Source organism: Triturus cristatus, chromosome 6 (assembly GCF_964204655.1).
Source record: "Triturus cristatus chromosome 6, aTriCri1.1, whole genome shotgun sequence".
Taxonomy (NCBI): Eukaryota; Metazoa; Chordata; class Amphibia; order Caudata; family Salamandridae; genus Triturus; species Triturus cristatus.
In genome coordinates, this window is record NC_140589.1 from 411,619,036 (window position 1) to 411,635,840 (window position 16,805).

Below are 16,805 nucleotides of genomic sequence, written 5' to 3' on the forward strand. Positions count from 1 at the left end.
AAGCGGTTCCAAAAGGTGATGTATCGGTCCCAGATGTGGAAGGCTGTGGAAATGTGAGTCTTTTGCAACAGCGGGATGCATTGGTTCTGCTTGAAGATGCGCCACTCAGCCAAGGAGATGCATCTGTTTCCTCGGGGATGCGTCGCTCAGCAGAGAATGCATTGGTTCTGCTGGAGATACAACTTAGGCCCACTTACAAGGGGTCAAAACTGGAGTGGCACCACTTGGCAGGGAAGACTTACAGATGTCAGTGTCTAGGTGCAAAAGCAGGTTGGTTGGAAGCTTTTTATGTCCCTGAGACTTCAGATCAGGAGATCACCCTGCTAGCCCCTGGAGTCACTCTGGGATCACGTGATGCAAGTCCAGTCCTTCCCACCCAGGTAGTAGGGCAGCCGGCCAGCCGGTAGGCACAGGAAAGCAGGAGTCCAACAAAGCAGCAGAGTGGTGAAGATTTGGTGTGTCTTTGTAATGGGGGATACTTCAAAGACAAGCCTTTAAAGTACACAGAGGTCCTCCCTTCCTGGTCTGGCTCCAGACTCACTATGGGGGGTATGCAGCCCTTTGTGTGGGGGACAGGACAAAGCGTATTGAGGTAGAAGTGATGCTGGGTCCAGAACCACCCTCCCATCCTGCCAGGATGGCCCATCAACTCACACCTAAGATCCCATTGAGTGTGGCTGTCTTAGGGGAATACACAAAGCCCAGCTGTCACCCACTCCAGACAAGCGATCAAAGACCGGCAGCTGGTACCAAATGGCTAAATACAAACTTTCTAAAAGGGGCATTTTCCAAATTGTAAATAAAAATCTGACTTCAGCATAAGTTAAGATTTTAAATTAGGATGCAAGAGGCACCAAACTTGGAAAGTCTATCTCTTGACAATTGGTAATTGCACTTAGACAATGGAATCAGGTAATGCCAATGTTATCCTATTAGAAAGAGATAGGCCTTGCAATAGTGAAAAATGAATTTGAGGGTTCTTCACTACCATGACATGTAAAATATAAAAAGTACGCGCCCTGCCTTTTAAACACATTGCACCCTTCCCTCTGGAATATCCAGGGCCTTCCTTAGGGGTGACTTATATTTATAAGAAGGGAAGGTTTGGCCTTGCAAGACGTTTATCTTGCCAGGTCAAAATGGCAGTGTAAATTGCACACACAGGCTCTGCAATGGCAGGCCCTAAGCCATGGTTAGCGGGCTACCTGAGTGAGTGGCACAATATATGCTGTGGTCCACTAGTAGCATTTAAACACAGGCCCTGGAACATGTAGTGCACCTTACTAGGGACATATAAGTAAATTGATTATGCCAATTGGGGATGAACCAACATTACCATCATTTAGGGAAAGAGTACATGCACTTCAGCACTGGTTAGCAGTGGTAAAGTACTCAGGATCATAAACCCAGCAAAAATGAGGTCAAATAAAGTGGAGGAGGAAGGCAATAAGTTGGGGACTAGACCACCCCAAGGCTGTCAGGTCGAACACATACCCATGTGTGATTACTTTCCCATGAGAGGTCTGCGAAGGCTATTCGTAGTGGGGGTCTGGCTATTTAAGGATGTTTGGCCGTCTAGAAAGAGTATGCTCTTTCGTGTGTGGTTTGTTCCTCACATGCGGTCAGCTATCTGTGTTGGGTTCCATACAGGGTAAAGGTTGGCTGAAATAGGAATTGAGGGTTTAGAGGGAGTGGGTTCTCCATGTCTTGCACCAACAGGAGCCTGATCATTGTTTTTTTTTTTTTGCTGCCGCAGCACTTACACTGGAACCGAGCAAGTACCTCCGTCTGGAGTAATGCAGGCCAAATATAATTAAAAAAAAAAAAAATTCTGGCTCTGTGACCGTCCCTCCGTCTCTCTAGGACCCCTCCATAATGGTAAGGGTGTCAGGGTACAAATACCCTGGCATTTTGTAACTTTTTTTTTCTTTTTTAGTTCGCGGTGGCAGGGACCGAGTCCCTGTGTCCAGTAACGGCAGACACAACCTCTGTGGGGTTTTTTAGGCAGACACTCAGAATGCTTGGTCCCGCAGGACAGATACGACAGAAAAAAAAGCGCTCTAGGCCAATCAGAATGCTGTATTATATTTTTAAATTGCAGTACCATCCATATATCACTATATTTGTAGTTTAATTTCTCATAAAACACTAACCAGTTCTACACCAGATCACAAAAAGCACACTTTCTGAGTATAGGTCTAGCTGTTTGCCAAGTTTAGAGGTATTCTGTTCAGCAATTTTCCCTGCATTGCTTCTTAAATATACTGTGGAAAATGCACGGGGAAACTCATTTTGGAACAAATCAATCCAAAACGCTCAAGGAACATGCTGAAGTCGAATAACTTTTTTAAGTTTCATGAAGATTTAACAAAAAGTGTCATGTTACTAGCAAAACATAGATAGATGGATAGATAGATAGATAGATAGATAGATAGATAGATAGATAGATAGATAGATAGATAGATAGATAGATAGATAGATAGATAGATAGATAGATAGATAGATAGATAGATAGATAGATAGATAGATAGATAGATAGATAGATAGATAGATAGATAGATAGATAGATAGATAGATAGATAGATAGATAGATAGATAGATATCACTTGTAAGGGAGCAACCTTGGCACCATGATAATTATATAGTTTAGTGTGGCTGAAGGCTTTCACCATCTTAAAAATGCCCTGGTGCTAGTTATTCTGGGCCTGTTTGTAGTAAAGCAAACAGGAACTACTGAAAAACTGGGTAGGGTTGCCCTTGGGTAATTTTACCCTATTTGTTAGGGAGTGCCCAGGAGTCACCTCTTCCAACAAACTGCTCCCAGGTATAAGCGTGGCACCCCAAGGCAATGCTTCAGAACATTTTCTGGACCTTTGGAAGAAAAGACCTGTGAGGAGACCTAAAGGGGTAGACCTCTTCCACCAGTACACAGGACAACGAAGTGAACCCCAAGGTTCAGTTGGCTGACCTTCTTTGTGGCCACAGGAACACAACAAGCTCCAAGAGGCCTTTTTCCTAAAGATATATATGTACATCTTGTGAATAGGGTATTAAGAACATATCATTCAGGAGCAATAAAATAATCATACCAGTATCTTTCCAACTTACACAATTCAAGCATATTATAATACATCTCCACAAGAGAGCTTGCAGTGATGGCACTTTAGTTAATTATAATAAGCAAAGAGAGATCTATAAATAAATGTGTTACTTCTGAGATTCTTATTATTCATATGTTTAATTTTTATGCATTAACAGTTTCATATCTATCTATATGGAGATGGTCACACTGAGACATAGTTCAAGCATATCTGTTCACAATCATAGCTCTGTTTAGTTTTCTGTATGAGAACACTGAAGATAGCTCTTGGTCTTGTAGAACGTAGTGTGTTCAGGTGACCTCGTCAGCCAACGATGTGCCAGTGATGAGGCAGAAGTGGTGGAATTAAGTATTTCTGTTTTTACTCTTATCCCATTCCCCTTTCTCTGCGTCTATGACTGGCCCTCATATTTCCATATATGTCATCAGTAGTGGGACTTGTGAGAGGTAGAAAAGAGTATATTTTTACAATACATCTTCTTCATAAGGTTGGCGCCAATCTGACAGCTTACTAGACTGTATCCATGTACTACAACTCTGATAGTGCCACTGAGAATAGGATAACCTTTCCATATCATGAGTGCTAATGAGACATGCTGAAAATGATTTTCAGAAAATATGAAAAATTGTTGTAGTGCATTTATTTCTTCCTCTTACATATATTCCATCTTCGCATCCCGGATGTGTATGGATTTGCATGAACCAGCGACCTGTTTCATAACTTTAAGCATCACAAATGAAAGGACCAATTGTTTTTGTGAATAGAAGTACTTACTGGTATATGTTATGTGAAATCCTTGATTTGTCTCTGATCCATTGGTGTAAAATTCTATTCGCAAGTGGTTTGATGTACTATTCAGCATCACCTCCAACATTTCATTCTTGCTAAAAGCCCCCAGAAGGCGTGACAAGCCGTCTTTTCCATCATAGACCTTACAAAAAACACATGATATGAGCAATCTACTTTTACAATATTTATATTCACAAACTGTTTTAAGAGAGTTTAGTTTTATACATTAAACAGAATCTTGTAAAAATGAATAGAAAATCACACTATCTGATGAATCACACATTCTTTGATATTCAAACTCAAAAGAGATGCATAGTGTGTTTGAGGTCAATAAAAACAATATATTTGCTGATTTACACAATAACTACTTTCTGCAACAAGAGCTGGATATTGAATCGAATAGGGTCTAAAGCCCAATAGTGATATTGTTTAATAATGACCATTTCATCAGCAAAACAGACATTGAGCTACTCCACAATATGCGCTACTTGTCAGAGAGCTCCCATATCAGTGTCCATTTTGATTCGAATACACAAGCCCCAATTTCTTGTTTGTCTTCCCACATCTCCACCTTGACATCTCAAATAAGAATACCAGTTGCCATAAGTCAGCGGACAGAACAAATATAACACTAAGTGGCCGATTATGATGTCGTTAGGAAAGCATTCCCACCAAATCGAGTTAGAAATGCTTTCCAAACAATTCGTATACTGGGTGTCCTACTGACTGATAACGATGTGTCTGGATGCTTATGGACTCAGTTCGGTCAGATACCCATTGACTTCAATGGGAGCCTGTGTGCCGAATGAGAACACAGGCTCCCATTGAAAAAAGGGGTGGTTGGGAAAAACCTTGCACCCTGGGGCGGCCACCACTTTGTGCCTGCAACATTGTGCACGGTTGGGTAAAGGGGTCCTTTGGGTGAACCCACGGTCCATATTCGGTCTCCTCTTGGTGAAGGGGGCCCGCAATGGAACCCCAAAGACCGATTCCGAAAGCTGTTTCGTCTCTGTCAAACTGATTCGGAATGGCTGACCAAATCGGTCATCGTACTCGCCCGTTCATTAACCGTCTCCATTTGGCTGTACGATTCGGATCCAAATGACTTGGGCTGCCAGAATCCCATTCGGAACGGATTCAGACAGCCCGGACGGCTTCCTTGCATCATACTCGATCTTCCGGAAAGGTGACCGATTTGGTAGGAAACAAAGGTTCTGAATCGGATTCGACAGTGCCACATCCCATCTGGAGCCCATCCTAACGATATTGTAATTGGCCACTAGGATGGGCAAAGTGGGTCAAATGCACACTCTGGCCATCACAAATGTACATTGTAAACTAAGTTGTGTATGGAAGCCCGGGATTAAAGTCAATAATGTGTGCTGCCTTCTGCATTCTGTCCATCAATTGTTGTTTTTGCATTTATCACCCCGAGTGGGACGGGTATGCTCAGACGTGAGTCCTGTGCTCTCCATGCCACTGGAATCAAGATATCCTGGCTGAAGAGGGGTGAAACCCCGAAACCGGTCCTAGGATGCTTGTTTCCAGTCCAGGGAGGACCTGGCTTGGCAGTTCGGGCTGGACTGTTCCCATGAGGCACAGGGTCAAGACTGATTTGCATATGGCTGGGATCAAACTGGAATGGCATAGTGAGCAAACAAACAATGGATTTAGGCCCAGATCTCTGTACTGGGGTGAATGTATGACATTGTTCTGCATTCTGTCCATCAATTGTTGTTTTTGCATTTGTCACCCCGAGTGGGACGGGTATGCTCAGACGTGAGTCCCGTGCTCTCCATGCCACTGGAATCAAGCTATCCTGGCTGAAGAGGGGTGAAACTCCGAAATCGGTCCTAGGATGCTTGTTTCCAGTCCAGGGAGGACCTGGCTTGGCAGTTCGGGCTGGACTGTTCCCATGAGGCACAGGGTCAAGACTGATTTGCATATGGCTGGGTTCAAACTGGAATGGCATGGTGAGCAATAAAACGATGGATTTAGGCCCAGATCTCTGTACTGGGGTGAATGTATGACAATGTTCTGCATTCTGTCCATCAATTGTTGTTTTTGCATTTGTCACCCCGAGTGGGACGGGTATGCTCAGACGTGAGCCCCGTGCTCTCCATGCCACTGGAATCAAGCTATCCTGGCTGAAGAGGGGTGAAACTCCTAAATCGGTCCTAGGATGCTTGTTTCCAGTCCAGGGAGGACCTGGCTTGGCAGTTCGGGCTGGACTGTTCCCATGAGGCACAGGGTCAAGACTGATTTGCATATGGCTGGGTTCAAACTGGAATGGCATGGTGAGCAATAAAACGATGGATTTAGGCCCAGATCTCTGTACTGGGGTGAATGTATGACATTTTTCTAAATTCTGTCTATCAATTGTTGTTTTTGCCTTTTGCACAGTGGCATAGTAAAACAGTGAGTTGCTTATTACATTTATGCTTACATCACACTGTATTTATAAGAGGATCTCACTTGTGTGATGCAAGTACCTAAAGTACCCAAAGGTTGACTAAAAGAGACTCAATTTTGCCTCTGACAGTTGTGAAATGTGCTGTTCCTCTGCTGACAACCAGTGGTGAGGTGAATCAATAGATGTGTAGAAAATGCCTTGTTTGCATGATCAATCACATTTCTTTGGACTGATGCTTCTGGTTTATGACTGTGAACTGGAACTCTGCTAACCTGGCCTGCGTGCATATGCTCTGACCCCCAAAATATGTCAAAATTGGCCATTACCCTAAGTGTCTTATTGAACTTCCCTACTAGGACTTATTATATGGTACAGATTGAAGAAAGGGCCGGTAAGTGAAATGTCACCAGTGGACTACAGCACACATTGTGCTACCCTCTCCAATGACAGTGACTATAGTGGCAGTTAAAAACATGACTGCAGGCCAGCCACTGTAGCCTCTCAGTGTAATTTTAAAAATTAATAACCTCTTCTGACAGGCTAACCTTCCCTTCAAATATTAATAAATCACCCCAAGAAAGCTTTAGTGCCTATAAGGCAATGTGCATGATATTTAAAAACTGGACATAGGCAAGTTTATACATATCCGTAAAGCGAAAAGGTCCCAAAAGCTATTTTCACTCTAGCAGGGTTAGCTGTTTTTTAGGAAAGGATTGAGATATCTAATGCAGGGTAGTGACATATACGAATTCACTAGGAGGACTTTTTAAGGGTTCAGCCTGACTTGGTGGGTGTAAGCCGCAAACTGTGACCACTCCCACATAGTCTTGACTACCTGGCTTGTCAAAACCGGATCTAGCACTTGCCATTCTTGAGGGATTTAAAACACACCATCTTGACACAACAGAAAGGTAAAGGGGAGGTGTTGTAATAATTTATAGACAAGAAATTGCGTTAAGGAGCATAACACTAGGCCTACCAATGTGACAGGGCAATTGGCCAGAAATTTGCCTGTTTCTCCAACTAACTCAGCTTCCTGTACTCCGTTTACCGCCTGTCAAAAAGCAGCAAATAAATTCATTAAACAGTTTATCCAGCTCAAAGCTACGTTACCACAAACAGCTGCAAATTTGCTAGTTCTCAGCTATTTTAACATCACATTGATTTAAATGATTTAAGCAAAACCAAATCTATGCCAGTCGTATTAGGACACACCCTATCCTACAAATAACAGAAGTCACTGCTTAAATCACTTTTCCACAATTTAGGCTTTTTAAAAAAATTCTAGATTTGGGACCAATAGTATGAATAGACCATCATTTAAATCTGACCGAACAGTTCTGTTGCAGCCACTTGGAAATAAGGTAAATCAGTGTATGGTGTCTAAATGTGTATTATCTAGAATTACGATAGAATAAAATCAATAATAAAATTACTAAAGTGACTTCACCTAATATAACAATAAATGTGAAACAGGCGACACAAGATATGATTCTATGGATTGGCAAAGCCGTTAAAAAAGTAACAAACACCATAGAAAATAGTCAAGCCCTTTCGCAGAATTTCTACAACTGTGCAGTACAGCGAGATCTTGAGATCTAGGAAACAGGAAAGTAAAGCTCTGAGGAGATATTGGTTCGAACAAGGAGGAATCTCTTTTTCTTATGCATTTACTCAGTAGGGGAATTCTCTCTCCAATACTTACACATCACAATCAGTCATTTAAGTCAAACTCAAAAAGGCAGAAACAAGTGCCAGGAAACCTTTTTTTGGTATTGCAAACTGACAAAAAATCAGTAACACAACATAGTTTTACTGGAATTGAAAATCAACATCCTTAACAATTTTCTAAAAATATCAGTGAAATCCATCAAACTCTCTGCCATTAATTAACTGACGAGACACAATTTTTTAACAAACCATCCTTAATCCTGGCATAGTAGAAAATGTCAGAATAGATCAACTAAAACTGATTTAAAATATCTGGTGAATGCTTGACAGTCACATTAATAAAACTTTGTGTTATACCTAGTGCAAATGGCTTATACAACGTGTATTGCATAGTAACACTGAAAGCATGTCTACGGAGGGGCATGAAATGTATAAGAATGCTCTTTTGTGTTCTGCATATCCATATCTAAAATTGGGTGTAATACATTTTAGGCAATTCTTTTAGTCAATGGTCCACTTTCAATGCAGTTTTACACCTGTAAACAGTGGCGGTTCCTCTGCTAAGGCAGAGGAGCATCACCCCACTGAGTTGCAGCAGTGAAGGAAAGGTAAAATAAAATCATAATAAAGATGGTATTATCACTTTATTTGTTCCTGCTGCTGCAGCATGGGGGTGGGGCAGGGCTTCTCTGCTCGCAGAGCCGAGGAGGAGTGGTTGGTACACTGGAGTGTGCATCATGCTTTGGCCGGCCATTTTGGGCCAGCCAAACAGTTGTGCGCACTTAGTATGTTATCCACCCAGGCTGCATTTCAGTCTGGGTAGAGAACATGCCCAGGCCCCGTCTGCGTGCCGAACTGTGGTGCGCAGACCAATCACAATGCTGCATTGCAGAGTTGTGATTGACTCAGGGGAGCCTGGCTGCTTCCTGTTAGATCTACGGAGAAGAGACAAAGTGGGACAAAGCGTCAAAGATGTAAGTATAATTTTCTTATTGTACACCCCCTTAGCCCCTCTTCACCCGCCCCGCCACCCCAGATTTGTGCCGGCTGCCACTGCTGTTAAAAGGTTTTTATTTCTATAGAATCACAGAACATTTACACTTGATATATCAGGCGAAGTTTCAATGATAGATAATGCACGTACATTTCCTGCAATCCCGTCTGTGATATTTTATTTAAAGGTGTATCCACTGAGATCAATGTTTTGGAACCTTATGGAAAGCATTTACTCTGCTTCCACCATCCCTACTGCACTGAAATAAAAGTTAAGAGATTGAAGCCATGCTGTTACCTTGCCTTGCGTTTTTGACTTTGGACCCAATTCATAAAAATGAAACATTTAATCCTGTAGATGTATATTATCAAAATTCATATTCTCCATTCGAGTATTTTTATGTGTGTAAATGCTTAGCAAAAGTGTTATTCAATAGCTAACAGATGTTTTCATTTTATCCAGGCTTTGGGAACTTTTCCCCATGTAGCATTCCAATGGTCTCAACAGTGGCGGCTGGTGACATGTGAAAGTGGTAGGGCGTAAAAATTGGGTATGGCTTTTATATAGCGAGCAACACAAGCAAGTTTAATGGACAAATGTGGGGTCCTTGGTGGGTCTCCCTCCCGAGAAACAAATGACAAATAAAGAATGCCAATGGTGTATTTTAAAGCAAATTAATTTAGTGAGTATAAGTCACTACTTCCAAACATACACCGCACTCACTCACATTTAGGCAATGTATTTCCTTTCGCCTTGTAAAAAGTATGACATCTGTGTTTCAAAGTCACACATTTACACAGAGTTCCAGTTCATACACTTTGCTTTGGCTTCAGCCTCAGCGCTCTCAATCAAAGCCATCATAACCCCCTGGCATGGCTCACAGTATGCACAGAAAAAATACAGATAAACAACACAACAACATTATAAAATAGCTAGCTTTTTTTGAGGGAATGCTAGATTAAGTAAAACATGTGAAATACGAGAGGAACTAAATCGCTGACATGCACTGCATTAAGGTTTTTACCATTCATGTTTTGTAAATCAACCCATGTTTTTAGTATCAATGTTAGGTTAGGAGGGCCCATTTTTATGTCATACATCAGATGAATGTCTACTGTGAGGACATGTTTCATGCTTTACGATTGAGACTGACATTTGGATCATATTTTTTTGTTGCACTTTTTATATGGAGCAAACTCGACCCGAAGGTATTGCAGCGCTTTACATGAGCACCAGTTTCATTACACAAGGACACATTCATTTTTGTTAGGCACGGGGAGATAATGGGATTTGCCCAGAATCACAGGTTGTTGAGCCAGCGGCGAGACTCAAAAATGGTTCCCTAAGGTCAAAGTCGGCAGCTCTAACCATTACACCACAACCTCTCCCCAAACCATTGAAATTGTCAACAACTCTGTTGACTGACCCATGTATGACATCACCTGCTGATTTATCAATAACATCAGTAATTGGTTCACTCATGACCTCAAATGCACAATTATCAGCAGAATTACCTTAAACATTCACAGGGCTCAACTTGATTTCGGAGGAGTTTTACTAACACGATGGCCACCGTCTCCTGCTTGTGTCACCTATGAAATTAAGGCAGCTGCTCTATTTAAAATCAAGATGATGATACCACAGTGTCAACCTAGAATGTGACTCTCGCAGCAGATAAAAAGCGCCAGTGCACTTCAGTCACACAGCTCCACATTGTCTCCAGCTTCATGGCGGTATCTCGTAGTGAGGTGCTAAATGCTAATCTCTCAGGAACACATTTCCCAATGCCTGCTCTGCTAAAGTTACTTCGACACAGGTAGGTGATCAGTTATGTTATCGTGAATGAGTTTATTTGTGTTGTGAACTAAGCCAGCGATTCTGGCAGAATCGCTGGCTTAGTTCACAACACAAATGAACTCATTCACGATTACCGGCATTACGGGCGGGGGGGGAGGAATGGGGATCGTCACGGGGGAGGCGGACGGGGTTTAATGAAAAAAAAAATAATAATAACTTACTCTGCTTCTAGATAGGTCCGACTCCTGCCGCCCTGCAGCTCTCCTCGTGATCCGGAAAGGCAGCCTCTGTCCCTCCCTCCCCTTCGCCAATCAGAACGCTGAAGGCGCAGGGGAGATCGCCCAAGCTGCGCCATTTTCTCCAACATTGAGAGAAAGGGAGAGTGGGCGGTCCTGCTTGAGGGCAGGGGGGGAGTGGCTTACCCACTGTTGTGGGTACTGACTGTTCGTTCGGCTCCAGGGGCTGACCAAACAGTCAGTACCCTCAACAGTGGGTAAGCCACTCCCCCCCTGTCCTCGAGCAGGACCGCCCACTCTCCCGCCCCCGGCAACCAGGCACTTCTGCTTTCTCGCAGTGCGAGAAGCAGAAACATAAAATGGTAGTTTTGACCATTTTATGTTTCTGCTTCTCGCACTGCGAGAAAGCAGTGGGGCGACGCCCAAACGCCCCTATGGAGGAGCCGCCACTGGGTCTCAGTACTTCCAATTTTGAGCATATTGCTTTCCCACTCTAACCCTGGATGAGGATGAAATGCAGCCCTTGGCAAGTGTAACTCTCTGGTACAAAAGGGGGTGGTGATGGACTGAGCATCAGAACCAATCAAACACTCACACCCAGTCAACAGATCTGGGTTTGATCCATCACCGTTCTTTAGCCCACTCTGCCACCCCAGTTCAGACATGGCCATATGCAAATCAGTCTGACCCTGTGCCTCATGGGAACAGTCCAGCCCGAACTGCCAAGCCATGCCTTCCCTGGATCAGAAACAAGCTTCCTAGGACCGGTTTCTGGCATTTCAGCCGTCTTCAGCCAGGCTTGCTTGAATCCCGTGGCAAAGTGAGCAAGGGACTCACGTCTGAGCATACCCTGCCAACTTATGGCGAACAAAGTGGTACAAAAGGGGGTGGTGATGGACGGAGCATCAGAACCAATCAAACACTCACACCCAGTCAACAGATCTGGGTTTGATCCATCACCGTTCTTTAGCCCACTCTGCCACCCCAGTTCAGACATGGCCATATGCAAATCAGTCTGACCCTGTGGCTCATGGGAACAGTCCAGCCCAAACTGCCAAGCCATGCCTTCCCTGGATCAGAAACAAGCTTCCTAGGACCGGTTTCTGGCATTTCAGCCGTCTTCAGCCAGGCTTGCTTGAATCCAGTGGCAAAGTGGGCAAGGGACTCACGTCTGAGCATACCCTGCCAACTTATGGCAAACAAAGTGGTACAAAAGGGGGTGGTGATGGACGGAGCATCAGAACCAATCAAACACTCACACCCAGTCAACAGATCTGGGTTTGATCCATCACCGTTCTTTAGCCCAGTCTGCCACCCCAGTTCATACATGGCCATATGTAAATCAATCTGACCCTGTGCCTCATGGGAACAGTCCAGCCCGAACTGCCAAGCCATGCCTTCCCTGGATCAGAAACAAGCTTCCTAGGAACGGTTTCTGGCATTTCAGCCGTCTTCAGCCAGGCTTGCTTCAATCCAGTGGCAAAGTGAGCAAGGGACTCACGTCTGAGCATACCCTGCCAACTTATGGCAAACAAAGTGGTACAAAAGGGGGTGGTGATGGACGGAGCATCAGAACCAATTAAACACTCACACCCAGTCAACAGATCTGGGTTTGATCCATCACCGTTCTTTAGCCCACTCTTCCACCCCAGTTCAGACATGGCCATATGCAAATCAGTCTGACCCTGTGCCTCATGGTAACAGTCCAGCCCGAACTGCCACGCCATGCCTTCCCTGGATCAGAAACAAGCTTCCTAGGACCGGTTTCTGGCATTTCAGCCGTCTTCAGCCAGGCTTGCTTCAATCCAGTGGCAAAGTGAGCAAGGGACTCACGTCTGAGCATACCCTGCCAACTTATGGCAAACAAAGTGGTACAAAAGGGGGTGGTGATGGACGGAGCATCAGAACCAATCAAACACTCACACCCAGTCAACAGATCTGGGTTTGATCCATCACCGTTCTTTAGCCCACTCTGCCACCCCAGTTCAGACATGGCCATATGCAAATCAGTCTGACCCTGTGCCTCATGGGAACAGTCCAGCCCGAACTGCCAAGCCATGCCTTCCCTGGATCAGAAACAAGCGTAACTCTCTGACCAAATACGATTTGGGAGCTGTTTTAACAAAGTGTGTGGAAACTCAAAAAAACCTGGGCGATCATTTCCTGTTCATAGCAACCCAACCCTGGAATGGCCACCCATGGCAGCAGACATAGTTACAAATAAATTATAGAGGTGGGCTAGTCACCGAAAGTTCGAGCCACGCTTGAGCCTGAAACTTGTCTCTGCTTGAGGTCCTTTTGGAACCTGGAGCCGAAAACGAGCTTTCATGCGGCTTCTGCCTGCCTCCTTCCCTCCACTCAAGATGTGGCCCTACTGCCAGCGTTGCTAACTTTGGAACTTGGGAGTCAAGTTCAAGTCTGGGCATTGGATTAACATCATGTGATTCTGGGCAAGTCAGTTAATCTACCAATGTCTATAAACAATTAATGTAACTCATGCTCATGTGAAGAACTTTAGCTCCTGCTCTATAGAAACTGCAGAAATCACAGAACAAATTCTAAACATAAGAAAAGACAAATACCCATTTACTTTCTGACTTGCACAAAGTGAAACCAGACAAACTGGATACATTGAGGCTTCCCGACGTAAATTGTGTGATCTGAGGTACAAAGGTTTTTTCACCAATACCCATTATTCCTCATCAACGTTGTTTTTCCAAAAATGAGTTCAGAATACCAGTTGTATAAAAATCTTTTGCGTTTGATTCAATTGACTATAATGTTGCTATAATGTTGCTCTATAATAATCTGATGCAAAAAGAACAATTGAGGGACAGAATGCAGAACAATGTCATACATTCACTCCAGTAGAGATATCTGGGCCTAAATCCATCGTTTTTTTGCTCACCATGCCATTCCAGTTTGGACCCAGCCATACGCAAATCAGTCTTGACCCTGTGCCCAATGGGAACAGTCCAGCCTGAACTGCCAGGCCAGGTCCTTCCTGGACTGGAAACAAGCATCCTAGGGCCGGTTTCGGGGTTTCACCCCTCTTCAGCCAGGATAGCTTGATTCCAGTGGCATGGAGAGCACGGGACTCACGTCTGAGCATACCCGTCCCACTCGGGGTGACAAATGCAAAAAGAACAATTGATGGACAGAATGCAGAACCATGTCATACATTCACCCCAGGACAGAGATCTGGGCCTACATCCATTGTTTGTATGCTCACCATGCCATTCCAGTTTGGACCCAGCCATATGCAAATCAGTCTTGACCCTGTGCCCAATGGGAACAGTCCAGCCCGAACTGCCAGGCCAGGTCCTCCCTGGACTGGAAACTAGCATCCTAGGACCGGTTTCGGGGTTTCACCCCTCTTCAGCCAGGATAGCTTGATTCCAGTGGCATGAAGAGCATGGGACTCACGTCTGAGCATACACGTCCCACTCGGGGTGACAAATGCAAAAAGAACAATTGATGGACAGAATGCAGAACAATGTCACACACTCACCCCAGTACAGAGATCTAGACATAAATCCATCGTTTTTTTGCTCACCATGCCATTCCAGTTTGGACCCAGCCATATGCAAATCAGTCTTGGCCCTGTGCCCAATGGGAACAGTCCAGCCCGAACTGTGCCACTGGAATCAAGCTATCCTGGCTGAGGAGGGGTGAAGCCCCGAAACCGGTCCTAGGATGCTTGGTTCCGGTCCAGGGAGGACCTGGTTGGCAGTTCACGCTGGACTGTTCCCATGAGGCACAGGGTCAGGACTGATTTGCATATGGCCAGGGCTAAACTGGGGTGGCATGGTGAGCAAAAGAATGATGGATTTAACCCAGATCTCTTGACTGGGGGTCAATGTTTTGATTTGTTCTGCATTCCGTCCATCAATTGTGTGTCTTTTGCTATAATAATCTGAGCCACATAAAGGGTTTACCCGAAAACTATCTTGTCTCACAGATCACTGATGTTTTATGTTAAAAACGTATCAGTTTTAATAAGTACTCTTCAGTCAGTTCGATAATGTGACTTAATAATGTTCAAGAATTGCAGATTTTTAAAATTTATAGAAGACTTCACCATTTTTTATGTGATCTTTGTTGTATGATTTATATAACAAAAATGTTTATGGCTCAGTTCCTGCATAAGCTCTAAGACCAGAGCCGGAAGCTTGGCCAGGGTCTCACTGTTAATTTGTTGGCTCTCCACCCATCTCTAATAAAGTACACATGATGGTGTACATTTACATTAGATTAAGTAATTTAGGACTTTATTCACATTTTTAGAGCTTCAAACGTGAATTCAAAATTGTACTGTTTGCACACATTCGGTTAACAGAGCTGTTCAAATGGCTTGGGAGTCTGATCCACAGTTATTACATTATATGTAATGTCACCAATTCAGATGTGTATACCAATCTTTTCCTCATAAAGAAAAAATACATCCTAAAAAGAAAAAATACAAGTACAAGAAATAGAAGAATAGTATTCCCTTCCAAAGAGCTCCAAAGGTCAACTATAATACAACATCCCACTGTGAGAGGGAACACGTGTCTGCATCGACAGCTTTAGCCACTCTGTTTTCAAATGTATTCAGTCAAGCTGAATGTGTTTTCATTGTCTATGAAGTCTTCACTAGCTCGAAGGGAATTCAGTCATCCAAAGTCACTAAAGCGACTTTGAAGTTAGGTCAATTGAAGATTTTAATAAGTCAAACCCTTTTTTAATAACATAACGCAGCTGGCGGCTACTATTTTTTTTACTTTCAGCTACTGGGCAGTTTTTTTTAATGAAAAAAATGTAATATCATGACTGCTTCCACAAAGTCTTCTATTAGTGTCCATTAATAATAGAATAACTTACTTTTGGTGATTTATTCTTATGCATTTTGCCTCAATATAGTTTAACAGGAGAGGAAAGAAATTGGCATTTTACTTGATAACTATAAAAAAACGTTGCTCCTTGATGTGCCTTCACTTCTACTGCATAGCTATTGATATATTTTTGCAAATTCTTGTTGTTTTTCACTTGTTTGATTTTTTTCTGTTCACTTGAATTTTGATATCAACAGTTTCTGTTTTTCATTGTATGTGCAAAAATGCAATTGGGCGAGTGTTGAGGTGCACGGATGTTTGATCTTGTCAACAGGGCATTAGAAGTCACAGCGATTTAGAGATTATTTTTTTTTTCCAGTTCTCAACTGGTTCATAAGCTCCCTCTAAAGCTGGCCAGGGTGCCCTTGCTGAGCTAATGACAGTACAGAGATACTATCAATGTCTCTGCAGCGGCATCTCCGGCTTTGGCACTGAGAAAGATTCCATGGTGATGTGTAGTTATTGAAGGCACTCCATTGATTCTCTGCTGGGTTCCTCGTATGTTCAATGTCCTCCCCCCTCCCCAAAGGGCACCATGGAGCTTGCACAATGTGTACCACCTTCCGCAAATAACCCCTCAAACTTTAAGCCCAGACACCTGCCTGTGTACTATCGTCAGGTTCACAAAGGCATTGTCTGATTTATTTTGAACAAGGTGCCCATGAAATTGTGTGACTTTTTACCTCACACTGGATGGACGCTAACACTGTGCCTGGGCAATACACATACTTATAATTCAAGACTGCCGAGTTAGCATTAAAATGGGGATTAATGTCCGTTCCTCTCTTATCACACCTTAAAATCATGGCTGCTCTTCTGTGCATGGAGAAAGATAACCAGCTCTTAAACAGGCATCCACAAATGAGCTGTTAAAATATTGTCTACTGCAGGTCGAACGGATTCCACTGGTCATCCAGCACAGTGTGCTTT

At 43.5% G+C, this 16,805-nt stretch overlaps 1 protein-coding gene across 1 annotated transcript in view; it reads right to left on the reverse strand.

Moving 5' to 3' along the window:
* CSMD1 (CUB and Sushi multiple domains 1) overlaps positions 1-16,805 on the reverse strand; it is a 2,626,220-nt gene that overhangs the window by 1,713,818 nt on the left and 895,597 nt on the right. Inside the window, exon 17 of the mRNA XM_085610820.1 lies at positions 3,876-4,032. Within this exon, the coding sequence (XP_085466946.1) occupies positions 3,876-4,032 (157 nt within the window). The remainder of the gene's footprint in view (positions 1-3,875; positions 4,033-16,805) is intronic.